This window comes from Ambystoma mexicanum, chromosome 3q (assembly GCF_040938575.1).
Source record: "Ambystoma mexicanum isolate Mex_15411 chromosome 3q, UKY_AmexF1_1, whole genome shotgun sequence".
Classification (NCBI taxonomy): Eukaryota; Metazoa; Chordata; class Amphibia; order Caudata; family Ambystomatidae; genus Ambystoma; species Ambystoma mexicanum.
Genome location: NC_090926.1, coordinates 750,870,616 through 750,886,642, shown reverse-complemented (window position 1 = coordinate 750,886,642; position 16,027 = coordinate 750,870,616). Strand labels below are relative to the sequence as shown.

Below are 16,027 nucleotides of genomic sequence, written 5' to 3'. Positions count from 1 at the left end.
TTGGCACTCGCTGCCCAGGAAGCTCGCTGCAGAGCCTAGAAGGGCACGCTGTGTGCTGGTTGGGTATTAGTTCTGAAGCAGCTGGAGGGTCTTCAGAGTTATTTTCTTCCTCTGTTCCATGGGAGACGTTAAAGGGAGGGACCTTGTTTCCCTCTTTGGATGTTCCTGGCCTTCCCTCACTGGTGGAAGCTGCAAGATAGACTATACATTCAGCCAGGGTCTAAGGATGAGTTCTTCTTCGTGCTTCGAATGAAGTCTTCAGAGGATCACCTAAGAGGGGCTCTAGCCCTCTCTTAAAGCCAAGTGGGCCACAGTGATTGGTGTAGGCCGAGCCTAGCTTAGTGAACCAATCCTGGGGTCCCCGTCAACAGTTTTCTGTATCTGTGAGGTCATAACCAGAGTGCTTTGCAACAGGGAAAGGTAAGGGGGTCCTACAGGAATAAGGGGTGTCCGAGAGCCAATATGGCTGAACCCTTCTCTCAACAGAAATAATTCTGGGCTCACTCCCCTGGGATACTAGGATCCACCCACCTTCTTGTCTGCTGTGATCAAAGAGTCTCTCTGGTTGATGGTTCTCTCTGGGTGGTTCCTTTTTAAAGCATCAGATCTCCCTTGAGGATGCTGAGAGACCAGACTCTCTGGCTGCTGCAAACCACATTCTTGCATCTTATGAATGCGTCCTCCTATCAGGGGTGGTCTACTGCAAAAATAGACTCAGACATGTTAGTTCGCCGTCATTGATACTGAGAGGTGGGAGCTGGCTTCAGGTTGACACAATTCAATGAGAGGTTTGTTGGGTGTCCCGTCTCCTTTGTTATCCTTTGCAGCCAGACTCCCGAAGGGCCTGTTTGAAGTACCCTCTACTGGAATGTTAAAATCAGGGCCACCAGCTGCAGGGCGAAACAAAGAACAGGGCATTCCATGGAGGACTTGTCAGTCAATCAGGCTGTCCATGGCAGGGGGAAGCTCCTCCTTGCCCTCCTTGGGATGACATCGTGCTCTCCTGCCATGTTCCAACTAAATATGACGGGGGCAGACCCTAACTGGTAGGAGCTGTGTCCTGGCCGGAGTACATGGGTCGATGAGTTTGTGGTGTGAGCATAGGAAAATGTGCGTGAATTAGCCCCACACAATTTCCTGAGGTAGGGCTACCATCATCCCTTTACTTAAAAATGTCAAAGGCCAAGCGAGCCCACGCCCACCATGTGGATGGTCGAATTTCTCACAAAGAAGGATAAAAATACCCCCCTTTAGCAGAAAATAAAAAAGGGAAGCCCAAAGGGCTCACAGCAACACTGCACAGAGTGTTGTATGATGCAAAAGTCAAAGACAGATACCATAAAACTTGGAGGAAAACATAACTTCCAGAAAAAGGTCTAAAAAGAAGTACAAAATATCCCAAAAGATAGGGTAAAGAACGGGTGAGTGTGAAAAAAGGTTCCCACTCACTCAGGGGGAACGGACATGTAGAGGAGATTTGTGCATAAAAAAGAAAATCTATTGAACACAGCTGTTCTCTGGTTCCCTGCGTCGGTTCGGGGGCTACAGACCCACCACGGCTGCAGCATGCTCATGTCACCAGGTAAAACGGTTTGTCTCGTGCCCGTCTGGTCAGCTTCTGTGTTTACCGCACTAAGAGCGGAGGGCTCGGCTCCACCATCGTCTCCCGATTTTGGCGCATGTGCGGCTCCCAGGCCCACCACGGTGGCAGCTTGGTCACACCACCAGGTAATACTGTTTCTTCAACAGTCTTGCAGCAATGTCACCCTTCTCGGTGCAGGCTTTCTCGTGTCTACCCCTTTGGTTCCCCACTCTACCACTGGCTCCACCGTCTAGTGCCTCTCCGCCCCTCCACGATGTTCACAATCAGAGACTCGCCTCTGCGTAGGATTCTTCCTCCTCCATTCAAGGTTCCTAGTCTCTATTTTGTTGCCATAGTACTTCAAAGTGGCGTGTGGTTTTTTTGTCAGCTGCTGAGTCCAAAGGGATTCCAGTATTACATTTAGCAAACGATATGGGGATAGTGTCAATAGGGTTGGAATGCAAAACAGAAGTAACAGCAGTCTTTTCCATTACAATATATGCAGAGAGAGTATTCCTTCTAGAAAGTTCCTTATAGGAATGGGAGTCCTTGTCCCCTAGCGGGCAGTCACTCCTAGTGAGGCCCCGCTTTCCTAGAGAGGGCCTTGCTTAGCAGGCTCCCCTTCCTAGCCTCACAGGGGGGTGTCTCGCCCTATAGGATAAGTGATGTATTCATTGAGTCTGGGGCTAGGTTTCATCCAAAACAAATCTTCTGGGACCAGCCACAGTAGCTGCACTTTGCCCTCTTTGGCAAGGCTCTTGGCCTTCCCCAAAGGACAGGATATTCCCCAGGGAGTTAGATGGGAACCAATGAAACAAAGGCAATCCGTGCAAGGACAACAGAGGGATTCAGGGGGGTAATTATGGGAGTATTTAGTAAGGCAGACAGGGGGAGGAACGTGTTAAGAGCATACCAGGAAAACATTACATTACCACTATCTTGGAATCTCTTCGGCAACTCACACTTCCTGTGTCACCTCCCCACTTCCTGCAGACAAAGAGCTCTAGCATGGACATCACCTGGCTTCTGACTCAGCAGCCATGTCAGGAGCTCAAGAAGGGAACCCGATGGACACCACAAACAGGACAGCCTGTGGCTTGGGTGCGGTTTTGCACCACTTGGGCTAAAACGTGGTCCAATAGACACACAAGGTGCCATATCTGCCCGCTGTGCCATCAGGAGCAGCCAAGGCACAGAAGACAAGCACCACGCTCACTGCTGGGACGGCCAAGAAAACAAAGCTCCAGGGACATGAGACATGGAGGGAACTACAGTTCCCAGGGTGCCAAGTGGCAGCCCAACACAGGCAAGGGGGCTGACCCAGCAAATGCGAGTGGCGACATGATGCTCACGCTTGAGACTTGTTCCTGAATGGGGACATTCCACAGGCGCTCCACCAAAATCAACAGGCAAGCCTGTGCGGAGCCGCCCTCCGCTGTAAAATTCCTGGACCCTGCTACATTTCAGATATGTACTGCAGCTTGTGAGCCCCACAAGGATCTTGTACTGACTGCAGGCTCCGAGTGCAACCTGGAGCAGTGGGCAAAAGCACAGATCTTCTTTAGAGCTGGCATGGAGACGCCACACAAGGCGTCTGTAGAACACATCTGGGGGTTTGGGGAAGGATGCATTCTTTCTTCAAATGCCTCTTTTGAGGAACACCGCATTTACTATTTGGACACTCAGCACAGACCATGGAAAATGAAGCCAAGTAACTGTACCTCAACATTTATCATGTCAATGCGTCCCAATGGGTTTGCTTATAACGCATTAAGTAATGCGTGCCAGGGGGTCTTATAGGGGACTTTAAGTAATGCACACAGTGAGTTTGTAATAACGCCTGAAGTAATGTGTGCACTTTGTTAAAACACTGTCAGGATATAGGACCCAGATGTATGTTGTAATAATCACAAGTACACACAGGTTTAATCTTAGATCACTGTATGTTTGTATGAGTGTGTGGGCAGCAATGCACGCATGAGCTGTAACTGATTAAGGTGCAGCTCAACACAAAAGCAATTCGCAAAGAGGAGCATGCTTTCCTATAATCTTCCTCCTGGTCCATTTCCTCTACCTAACCCTCTCTCCGGTATTCCTTCAACCTCCATACCTATCCAACCAACAAATCTTAACCCTCTTTCCCCACGGTAGTCACAGCTCCCCGAGTATACACAAGCATGGGAACCAAAATCTCTGTGGGGAGGAATGTGTTTGTGCTACCTCTGTACTGGACAGCTGCAGCAGCTTCCGTATCCTGTCAAGCCAGGATTGAAACCTTACAGAAAGCTTGAAATAGACTAAACTATGGTGGCAAATTGAGTATAGAATGGGCTGGATCACAAGAACCAGAACTTCAGTGGGGCGCACACAAGCTGCACAAAGTACTCTACCATAAAGGTGAACAAAAAATTCAAAAGAGGGAATAAGCCCCTTGTTTTACCCACTCGAGAAAGTGACCTGCAGTTTGGACAAGGCATGCCTGCTGCTTAAACACTGCTAATGAGGACTCAGTCTGCTGGACATGCCAGCCCCTGAAAGTGCTCTTTTGCAACCTTCCTGATTTGCAAGTTCAGAAGAAGGACTCAACGTATCCCCAGAGGCCCTGGACAGAGTCCCCCCCCCCCCACAAAAAAGAAGCCCTGTCCTTTGTCTCTAGGTGTGCCTGAGTGAATGCAGTACTGATAGGACAACTGGCTGTCCAGGAGGACAGCCACCCTGCTGGGTGACAGCCTAAGGCTGTGAAGGAATGGCAACTTGCTTAAAAGGCGAGGTTTTTGGGACTAGAGGCAGAGTCGACCACTGGAGGACAACATCGACGAAAAAGACGTGAAGAAACACCGGCAGCACCCTCCTGGACCGAAAAGTGCCTAGTGAAGGCCTGCAGCTGTGCTGACCCCATTTTTGTTTACAATGGGAAGACCTGTACAGGACAGCTTCCTCCCTTGGGCTGGTGGGACCAACTAGCCCTAAGCCAAGCTTCATTTTGGCACAACCCAACTTGCTGTGACTTTCCAAGGCTGCAGAATCCCAATGCCTCGGGACCCCTGACCATCAAATGCATTGTCTTCGGTAGTGCGAAGCCAACCAAAAGCTTGTGGGCATACAGGGGACCCTACAGATGCAACAAATCTTCATCCAGAGTCCCCTCACCAAAAACAAGACTGAGGGATCAAGTAACTAAAGCTTAGTGTAGCCCTTTGAGGTAAATGCAAGAGTAAAAAGTTTAAAACATGCTAAAAGAATATCTGCTGCCGCCAGCTCATCCGAGGCACACCGTAAAATTAACCAAAAGCCATTATATGAAAAGTTATAAGGATAGACCGTTTTTTAACTGCCTAGGATGAGCTGGTAGAAGATATTCTTTTAGCATGTTTTATACTTTACTCGTGCTCTTCTGCATTTACCCCAAAGTGCTACATTAAAGATGGCTAGCACTCTAAAATGGCCATGCCACAAGGTTTTTGCTTGTCCTTTGGCCTTCTTCCTGCATTCTAAGGTCAGAAAAAGCCTTATATGGAATGCCCTTTGCCGGGGAAAGCTGTGGCTTTCATAGGCTAAGGGGCGGTTTGTGTGAGTGAAATTACATTAAATTGCATAAACACCCAAAAAAATAAAATTAATAGTTAAATAATTTCCCCATACTAATCAAAGAATGGGGAAAATTACAATAGACTTAAATGGGGAATAGGGTCGCCTTAAGGACTGAACAGCGACACCCAAAACCAAAGTTAGTTAAGCCAGGGAGTGATCTTTAAAGAGACTATGGTGCCAAAAATCATATCAGCGTTTCATAACAGGCATCGGATATGCTAGATCCCACTAAGTGGATGGGAAAGTTGCAAAAAGAAAGTTTTCCAAACAGCTACCGTGAGCCCAGGAAGCCTGATGCCAAAGCAGACAAGACCAGATTTGGTGTGCATTTGTAAAGGAGATGTCTGGGATTAAAAGCTAAATCCACATCCTGTGTGTTTGACTGGGTTATACCCCACAAACCTTGAAAGCAGCATCCTTCCATGATTGTGTGACCACTATCGTGTTTCAAAGGATATCGGTACGGGATTGAAGGCCGAGAATCCATTGCGATTCCAAAATTCCTTTAAGTTATGTGAAAAAGCACCCAGCATTTATCAATGACTGGGACGAACATCAAAAAGCAAGCCATCTCCAAAGATGATATATGGAAGCTCTGCTGCAGAAGTTGGTCTAAAATCACTCAGGTCTGGAGAGAGGGCCGGAATCCTCAAATAGAAGCTTTACTTTGCCTTCAATTGGAATCATAAACGGCACTCCCGCCACTTAACAAGGAGAAACACAACCGCCAGCTAGTCAAAAAGAGGAGGGCACACAGAAAGACAGACAAGTAAACAGGAGGGCCATCAGGCCTGCAGATATTGTTCACCAAAGAAATCTTCAACTAGGAGCCTTGGAACTTAGAGGAGCCGCAGGCTTACGTGATCTCCATCAACAGACGCAGTCTGCAAGCACAACCTGAATACTAGTAATGCATGCTCAGCTACCAGACTGCTGAACCATACATCAGCATCACATTTGTCTCTGATCCAGCAACAACAGTCTGGTAACTTTAAAGACTACATTTCTGAGTAGGAACCTTCCTCTTTCTACTGAACCGTTTCTTTGCTTAACCAGAGAACATCTCAGAACAGCAGTGACGTGGACTTCCAGAACTATTTTAAGCATTTTGGCATCTTGAAATTCGTTTTCAGTTGACTTAACAGCAGTGAATCGATTCATATGGTAGAAGTTTATTACCTTTACAATAAACCTGACCTTAACACTAACTTGGTCAACCTAGAGCCCGAAGGGTCCGGCTGACCCTTAGCTCTCCCAGTGACCCTAACTTGGCAGTGTCACAGAGACAATGCAATAACCATTTTGGAAGCTACTTACCTGCTCTTAGGATATATTTCTTCCTTTGTGTGAAATATCCACTTTCTGCGAGTCCTCCAGCACGGCTTTGCTGGACACCTGGATTTTTTGCTAAGTCTCCTGAGTGACTGGGAACCACTTCCCCCACTCACTCTCCTGTTTACTCGGGTGTATGGAACCTTTCGGACCACCTTTTTGTATTTCTAATTGGAGTCCTGCTTTCTTCCAACTTTTTGGCATCTACATTTCACTAAAGCAGCACTTTTTATCCCTTAAGGGGAGTGCTGAGGGGAGACAAAGTATCCCTATTCTAGAGTCTCCAGTAAAGAATTGTTGCTGTGGCAAGTCCCTCTGTTCAGGCTGGTGGCAGTGTACCTTTTGCACAACCTTTTATGAACTTTTTCATTGCAGGCTGTCTTCACAACTGTGGTAGGGGAGGGGACACAAGAGACACCATTTACCGAAAATGGTGGTCTTACTTTTTTAAGCCCTTAACAAGAGGACTTTTCTTTTCTTATGTGTTCTACCTTTCTGGGAGGGGGAAGATTCTCTTATCCCTCTCTTTGCCAGGCTTCTCAAGGAAATCCAGTGAAGGGTCTCTGAGTGACTAGCAGCACAGGAAGTGGGAGAGGTGACCAAAACTCCCCTGTCTTTTGTTTTGCAGTGTGCCTGACTGAGCCCAGTTCAGACTGGGAGACTGGCGGTCTCGATTGGACAACCACCAGCAAAGTTCGAATGGTGCATTGGAATTGACTGGTGGACCCAGCCGGTGTTCCTGGATACATTCCAAGGTCCTGGAGCTGAAACTCACGAGTCGACCACTGGAACAGAAGATCCCAAAGAAGGACGAAGCAAGATGCCACCAGCAACTCCCAACGACCTCCAGAGCCTATTGAGTAACCGCTGCTGTGCTGACCTCCACATTCTAAGCGACAGGGAAGATGCGAAGAGGACGACTTCCTCCCATGGACTAGTGGGCCTAACCAGTCCCAAGATGAACTACAATTTGCACCATCTCTGGAAGTCCTAGGCTGCTCCTTTGTGCATCTTCTCCAGAAATGTGGTTTCACCTGCAACTTCGAAAGCATCCTCCTAGACCTGCATCAACTTGAGTTGGCTCCTGAAAGTCCCTGCATCAAAGGCGTAGGTCGAGAAACAGAAAAAGGTTGACTGCCATGTCAACCATTGCTCCAGCAGGCCTGAAAAAGGCGCCAACAAGCCAGAACTGCGAAGATCATTTGCGAGGCGTACTTCTGCATGAGAGCTGTCGCCAGATCCACCCGAAGTCCCCTTCTCCTGTTGCCAAGACTGAGAAACCTGTGACCGGGTCTGCTGTCGCCTCACCACTCGAACCGTCCTGCTGCAATTGCTTCTTCAATTGAAGGTACTGTATCCCTTCTGGTATAACTTACCTGGAGTCTGCCTGCATGATCCTGTGACTCTGGGTGCTGCATATAACTTCCTGCACCCTCCCAGTTCCCCAGAGGACACTGATCCTTGGGGCAATTCTTCAGGGTGGTCACCATAACCTCCGTGAGCAGCTTTTTAAAGTTTTGACGTACCTGCAACAGCAGCGAATCTTACTGGATACTACCTCTCCGAAACACTGTATTTTGCTTTCCCGTCCTTTCTCTGCCTAACCCCTGGTCACTGGTGGCCAGTGACCCATCTGAACTTTCAGTGACTCATACCAAGTAGGGTTGGACTCTGGGGTCAAAGTTGTAAAAAGTCAAAGAGTTTGAAAAATATGCATATATGTTTCCAGCTGGTTGAGTGATTTTTTATCCTAAAAGACAATCTGAACATACTTACCTGTGGAAACCTTTGGTTTATCGAATCTAAAAATATTGCAAGTGATATTATACTGTGGATATGTTTATCTACTTACCTGAACTGAACTTAGAAGTACAATAGTGTGTCAATGTATATTATAAATATCTATTTTTATAACACTACAGTAGAACAGTGTTTTCTTGAACCAATGTGTGCTCCGGGTTCTGTGTACCTACTACAGTCCTTCTCCCTCCTTAGACTAAGCCTGGCTGCTTGCCCATTGCTACCATACCTTTGTGTAGTTCAGGCCAAATCCAAGAAGTTAACTTCACACAAGTTGGGTTTTCCTATGTAAACTCTCCAACCACTCCCCAACACCAGCAATGCTGCATTTCCTTTCTAGACAAACCCAGCCGCTATTGAAAGGCACAACACGATTTCAAATTTGCCGCCATTGAGAACCATGAGGATCCCGCATTCTAAGGTGGCCGCCGTTCGTTCCATCTAACCCGGAGACTATCTCCCTACATGCTATGCATGCTGTGTTGCCGATTGGTCACTAGCCAGCATAACCACCAATCAGGCAATGCCGGCAGGGGAAGCCGGCCTCTCCCAAAAGGCCTCTCAACTAAGGCTAACTCCTGTCTGATCCTGTCGAAGCCTGGAGACGCGGAGACCGACGGAACTCTGCCAGGTGTCTTTCCTACACGTGTCTATGTGTTCATCCCTTTTGCTCTACCACATAAAATATTTCCAAAGATGTGCACGCGGAACGTGCCGCAACCAAAGCCCCACACACCTGCATTACTCTCTCCCCTACGCGCTGAGTACCGATTTGCGTATGACTTGTTGTTATGCACTGCAATTACTATTACTGCTGTAACATTACCCATTAATCTGCATTATGTTGATATCTACCACTACCTTGTATGCCTGCATGATTACCCACGTTTGAAAGAGTTGTCTGTTGGACTAGGTGCCATTGTGAACTCTTCACGTCCACACTACCTTGTTTTGAATTGTTTTGCCTCGCCTCCTGGCGAATGTGGCATATCACTCTGTTGACTATCACCTGATTGCCCTACTAACTTGAACTGATGCAGGCACACGGCATCATTGCGCACTCAACTATTCCGATTGGCCCCGGTGCTATCTCGTACCTTAGATCTAGCCTAGTAACCGCCTTACGCTTACCTGCTCGTTCTATTGATGAGTTTAACTGCCATTTGTTTGATGATGAGCTAATACGTTAAACAGAACTGCCTTGCTTGATAATTTGATAATACTCTGATGAGTCAGTACTGAACTGTATATTTGCTGATACTTTGAAGCGCTAGAATTGAACTACCCCAATTGCTGTTGTCCTGAAGCGCACTTACTGAACTGTTTTGCTTGACACTGCTCTGTTGCGCCAAAGTGGAACTGCCTGTGTTTTTGGATGATTTGAACCGATAGAACTGAACCAAAATACCTGACTTGCTTTCGCTCTATTGAGGAGCTATAATTCGACTGTCTGCACTTGCTAACGAAGCCCAATCTACCTGCTCTCGCCTCTATACTTAACCCACACAGCCCTTCCATTCCTCCAACCTCTACCAACATTTATAATGTATATTCCAGGTATCTGCTCAGCCCTATTGAGAGTAATTCTCCACCTCATCTAGTCAGTTTGGCCCAATCCTCACCTCTGCAGATACCCTACCGCCTAACTTTAAGGCCTATACCCAGACACCCACACCACTCACCCACTCATCTACACGACCTAACATGTCCACCACCCCCTGCAGTCCATCCACTGGAAACCTGACTACGCGCCAGGTTGCCCAAAATATTCAAACCCTGTGCCAGGGACACCCCCCACACTAAACATAGCAACTGGACCATACCGGAGCACATAGGCACACCCACCATAGTGCCCCCACAACCCAATCAACACCCATGCCAAGCTCAATCCTGACAATCTGGCCACTGTTCTAACCCCTACTGAGACCACCATCCCCCTCATTAGAGATGCCCTAATAAACGCACGCTCCATGGTAGTCCATGCTACAGACATAGCAGACCTTATACTATTTGAAAAACTGGACTTCTTAGCCATCACTGAGTCCTGGCTCCATGCAGCCGCAGGGCCAGCCCTCACGTTAGCCATCCCGGAAGATTAAACTATACTCAGAGCTGATAGAACTGAATCTAGAGGCGAAGGCCTTGCCATTATTGCCAAGACTCATCTTAACATGAGACTTGCCCCCCCAGATAACTCCTGCAAATCAATGATAGCTAAACTGCCCACTGTCAGCTCTCAAACCCTTATCCACCTCCTATACAGATCCCCCGGCCCCTAGGCTCATTTGAGGAGGACCTAACAACTAGCCTCACCAATAACCTAAAAGAATACAACCCAGAGCCTACTTCTAGGCGATTTTAACCTAGGCTTTAAAGACCCTAAAGACCCCCAAGCTCACTTATTGACAACACCTTATCTGAATTAGGATTTGTCCAAAGAGTGACCCTTCCCACAAACAACAAAGGGAGGACCCTTGACTGGGTGGCGGACTATAATTGTTTTGCCTCCATTACAGCCATCTCCCCCCAGCCTTGGTCTGACCACCATCTCCTCTCTTTCTCCATGAAGGCCTCAACCCCGACCATCATCAATAACTCACTAGCCCCAGCTATCCCCACGAGAAATAAGAAAAACATTACAGCTGAAAACCTCATCCCCCTTATTATTCCAACACTGAATTCACTTACTGAAACCTCCAATCCCCACACCCTTGTAGATGAATACAACAAAATCATGACATCAGCCCAGGATTCCATTGCTCTGCTGAAACCTAGAAACAGCCACTCTAAAAGACATGGGAACACATGGTTCTCCCCTTACCTGACATCTCTAAGACTCGAAAAACGCAAAAGCAAACAGGCATGGAGACAATCTCCCTCAGGCAATAAAACGAACCTCAACAAAATAACCGCCCTCTACACAAAAAAATAAATAAATAAATCATACTAGCCAAGCAAGAGACCTATAACTTGGGAATATCGCAAGCTAACTCCAGTATAAAATAACTATTTACTATCCTCAAAGAGCTGGAAACACCCATCCCAGTCCCAGACACGTGTGAAAGATAAACAATGGTGCACTAGCATCCAAAATGCCCTGTCCAATAAAGTGACAGGCCTACAAATCAAAATAATCAATAATAAAGAATCCCTACTCTGCACCACCTGTGCAGCCAGCACCCCCCAGCCCTCTCAAACTTACACACAAACCCCCCCACCCCCCTCCGCTTCAGTTTCTCCAAAGTATCAACGTTAGAGGTTGAAAAAATTATCCTCACCCTTACACCTTTGAACTGCCCGGGTGACCCTTGCCCTGCACAAATCATCAAAGACGCTGCTAGAGACCGCTCACCCTTCATCACAAAGCTCATTAACTCATCCTTTTCCTCAGGCACTATCTTCAGCAACCTCAAAGAGTCTTGGGTTCTCCCCCCTACTCAAAAAACCTTCCTTAGACCCTTCAATACCCACGAAATACAGACCCATCACTACCGTCCCCGTCCTGCTTAAAATACTAGGTAAGATAGCCTATCTTCAAATACAACAATATTTAGAAGAAAAAAAACACCTCCTGGGAATCCGGCAGTCAGGCTTCAGACCACAACACAGGACTGAGACAGCTCTTATTGACCTCAAGGAACAAATTGATACTCTCAGAGACAATGGAAAGACGGCCCTACTACTTCTACTTGACCTTTCAGCTGCATTTGATTTAGTGGACCACAAAATACTCTGTAACCACCTCGACTCGGCAGCCCACTTCTCGCAAGACGCTATCGGCTGGATTCAATCCTTCCTCAACAACAGGTCCATGCGTGTCTTCTCTACCATAGCTTCCACCGACCCCATCCCCATCACCTGTGGGATCCCCCAGGGCTCATGCATCTCCCACACTCTGTACAATGTGTTCACAAAGCCCCTTTTCAGTGATCTCGATGGTCTTGGTATCACCTACACCAATTATCTGATGATACCCAGATCCTCATCCCGCTGACGGGAGATTACGACAAGGATTTGGCCTTGGTAAACGAACTGTACCTCATCATCTAGGCAAGGATGGCCCCTCATAGTCTACGCCTGAATGATGACAAGACACAGCTCATTATCTTGGGCACCACCCTCAACTTAAACTTGATCACAAATACTCAAGCTTCGTCATAGACGGTAACCCGATTAATGTAGCCAAGGAAGTTAAAACACTAGGATTTTATCTTGACGCCACCCTTTCCTTCCACAAACAGGTCAATTCCATGGCCTCATCCACAGCCAACACCTGTAAATTAGAGCAGCTAAACCCTTCCTCTTGACCCACAGATATATAAAATAGTTGCATCACTCTAGCCAGAGCCCTAATCCTATCCAAACTGGATTATTGTAATGCCTTATATGTTGGAGCCAATAAATATATTACAAACATCTCCAAAAGCATCTCCAAAAGAGAACATATCCCCAACACCAGGATAGCCAACAACTGGCTCACCACTGACAAAATCATGCTGAAGGTAGCCTCACTTACGCATAAATGCCTCAATAATGCAGCCCCACGCTACCTTGGAGACAGATTTAAGAGATACACCCCCAACCGATCAATCGGAACAGCAAACTCCAACCTCCTCACAGTGCCCAGTTTTAAACGATCTAAAACTGGAGGGAATAGCTTCCAGGTGAAAGTGGCCCAACATTGGAACTTCCTGCCACCCACCTTAAGGACAGCCCAAACCTACCCTCACTTCAGGCACAATTATATCCACTGGATAAAGGAAAATGACCGTTAACCACCCGATCCTTGCCTCCTTATGTGGATTTTGTAAATTGTTGTTAATGCATTCGCCTTGTACCTGTATTGCCTTTGTATATACTTGTACATTTTGTACAGCAATGTAACCAAGCAGAGAATATCCTTGTTGCTCATGCGCCCAGATACCCTTGGTTCTGGCGCGCACTACAAATGAATAAAGCAAACAGACAGACACAAATATTTTAAGCAATATATTACATGGACATCACCTCATTGAGTGGTATACAGCATATAACGAACATTTAAGCAGCCTGCTCCCCTCTTGCTCTAATCCTTGGCTGTGGCGCAAAGTTTACCACTACGATAGTCAAGTGGACTTAATGTTAACACTGTTGCCTAGTTAGAGGCGTACCACTGTCATGAGCAGAAACATCTTAAAAGGTGGGCATCTGAGGGGAAAAGGGTCTGTACTTTTACAACAAAGCACTCAAAGTGTCATCTTGGTTCTTACCGATCATGTAGGCGCAATAACGCATGTTGGGTGCGATTTCCTCTGCACGTTGAGAATACAGTACTGCTTGCTCTTCAGTGAAAGCATTGGCAAGCTTCTCGTAAATCGTCCTACCGACAGAAAGGAAACCTTTTTCTACGGTGTCCATTACATTACACAACACTGCAATGCAAGCACTCTTTACTGCTCACTTCACAACATCTCAGTCTCATTGTTTTAATTTGGTGTACCATAAGGATGAAGCTGCTGCCCTAAATACAGCAACAGGCCTAATACTACCTTTACATACCCCTCCAAGTGTAGCTTCACAGCACAAGACTACATCTTCCTCCCCCCCCCCCCAACACTACAGCTCTGACCAATGCATTGACTTCAGTGGTAAAGAAGAAGACTGGGGGCCCTAGTCTGGACAATAACGGTCCCGTCATTCTCTTTAACCCTTCTACACTACTGCCTAATCTTCAGAACTTCTATACCTTTCCCTGGCACTTAGGAGTGAATGCTGTCCTTACTGCTTGTCACTGCTCCATGGGATGATCATCTACAATATTCCCATTGGCTTGCTCGATTCTGCCACGCCTCGACTCATGTACTTTGGTTCATAATGGAACATTCTTGTCTATTATCTTCTTAAAATCCTTGGTGTTCACGGCCCAGGCTGGCCTCTCTCTCTAAAGTTAGTGATTCTAAAGAAGAGCAGCCTCCTCCGTCACAACCTCCTCATTTAGTCATTTCCCAAATGTATCTCGTTTGGGATTTCCCAGCATTTGACTCAAGTAAACTTGTGCATTGGCTCTCCCACCACCCCCCCCGTCCCCCACTCAAAAAACGTTTTAGACAGATGCTACCGACCAAAAAGTTCAAAGCATGCACATCAAAGAACAGCAAGAACCTCACTTTTAAATCTGAGTTGGCCCTCTGCAGAGGAGAACTTTCACAGCCTTCTTACAACCCTTTGTGTACTTCACTACTATTTAGGTACCAGTCTTCTTGCAGTTCTATTATTCATTTAAAAACAAGCTTACTGTTACCTGTTCAACTTCAGAGGAGTTAGAAACGTCCATAAATCATTGTGGGGAGTGCAGGGACAGGGGAGAAAGTGTTGGATTCAATTTATTTTGAATTAATCTCCTCTCAGACAATTAATAGGTTTTAAATTGTTTCAAAGTGGATCAACCTTGATCTTTTGGGTGACACGAACGATGTGCAATTTTTGGGCGATTTCAATGCATGAAAAGGAGAAAACCCCTACTTTTTCCCCATGAGTGGGTCCATGTATGCAATCATATGCTAAACATTTATATAAAAGCATCAAGAGATGCTAGGAACACAGGTCAGGGCTAAACACACATCCGAAGAGTGCAACACACCTGGAAACTTGAACGTGTACACTTCTCTTACAATTTTGCACCGGATGGGTCACTTTTACATGCACAGAATGTATCAAACTAAGAGACACACCTTGCATGGAAGTAGTCAGTTATAGCTATGCTAAGGCTGGGGCCAAGGAAGAACCACCCTCCACAGATCCCTTGCAAATGAGCTCCCTGCCACAGACAGGTATCCAAGCTCTGCACAGAAACTCACTTGCACTGCTTGAATGATTCCATGGCTTCCTTCCAGTCCTGTTGCTCGAAGCGCAGCATCCCTCTGTGGTATGCCATGTAGGCCTGCGGACAGTGAAAGACGGTGAGAAATGGTTGACAAGGGGAAAACCAACATTGCTTACTACAATACGGTATGTAAAAGTATACATATGGTTTATTTCCACACTACATGAACCCCCATAAACACACTGAAGGACAAAGCAACATTAGAATACATAGAGGAGCACAATGTCTACACACTTGATGGCAATGTTTTGGAGGAGTGAGGGGGCTCTGAGAAACAGAGGCACTAGTAAGCTGCACTAAACAAAATACCATCTAACCTGAACAATATCCCACATTAGGTAAAACGTGAATAAGCCATTAGAATAATACCAGTTGAACCAGAAGAAACCTCTCCAGGCTAGAGTACTGTGAACAGGATGTGGTAGCATGTGTGAAACCCCTGCCATTCCCCCTTCGAATCCCAGAGACTACAGTAATCCTCTTCTAGGCCTCACCTGTGCCTCCAGCTTAGTCTTGGCATCCACCCGCTCACTCTCGCACAGTGCCTCTAGCTCCTCTGCTCGTTTTACTGCTTTGCGCAAGCGTGATAGAAGGTGGAAGCGTTTCCGGGGCTCAGTGTTGGACTCCTGCTTTAGTTGCATGGCGTAGCTCCAAGCTCGCTCAACATCCATGAGGATGAGCAGCAGGTACCTGATGAAGAGAAAAAAGGAACAGTCCAATTCTTACATTCCACACAGAACTTACAATGGGATAGCAGAGAAGAACACTGGGCTCATGTAGTCGCAGAACACAGACCTGGAATGTGGAAACACTTTAAACGCTGCTAGCTTAATTCTCTGTCCAGAAATTATCCTAGGCCT

The 16,027-nt window shown here is 46.7% G+C and overlaps 1 protein-coding gene across 1 annotated transcript in view; it reads right to left on the bottom strand.

Annotated features, from left to right (window-relative positions):
* The window catches only part of SRP68 (signal recognition particle 68), a 405,645-nt gene that overhangs the window by 311,749 nt on the left and 77,869 nt on the right, over positions 1 to 16,027 (bottom strand). The window contains exons 4-6 of the mRNA XM_069654716.1: positions 15,662 to 15,857; positions 15,142 to 15,224; positions 13,555 to 13,664 (exon numbers count right to left, since the gene is read on the bottom strand). Coding sequence (XP_069510817.1) covers positions 13,555 to 13,664; positions 15,142 to 15,224; positions 15,662 to 15,857 — 389 coding nt within the window. The remainder of the gene's footprint in view (positions 1 to 13,554; positions 13,665 to 15,141; positions 15,225 to 15,661; positions 15,858 to 16,027) is intronic.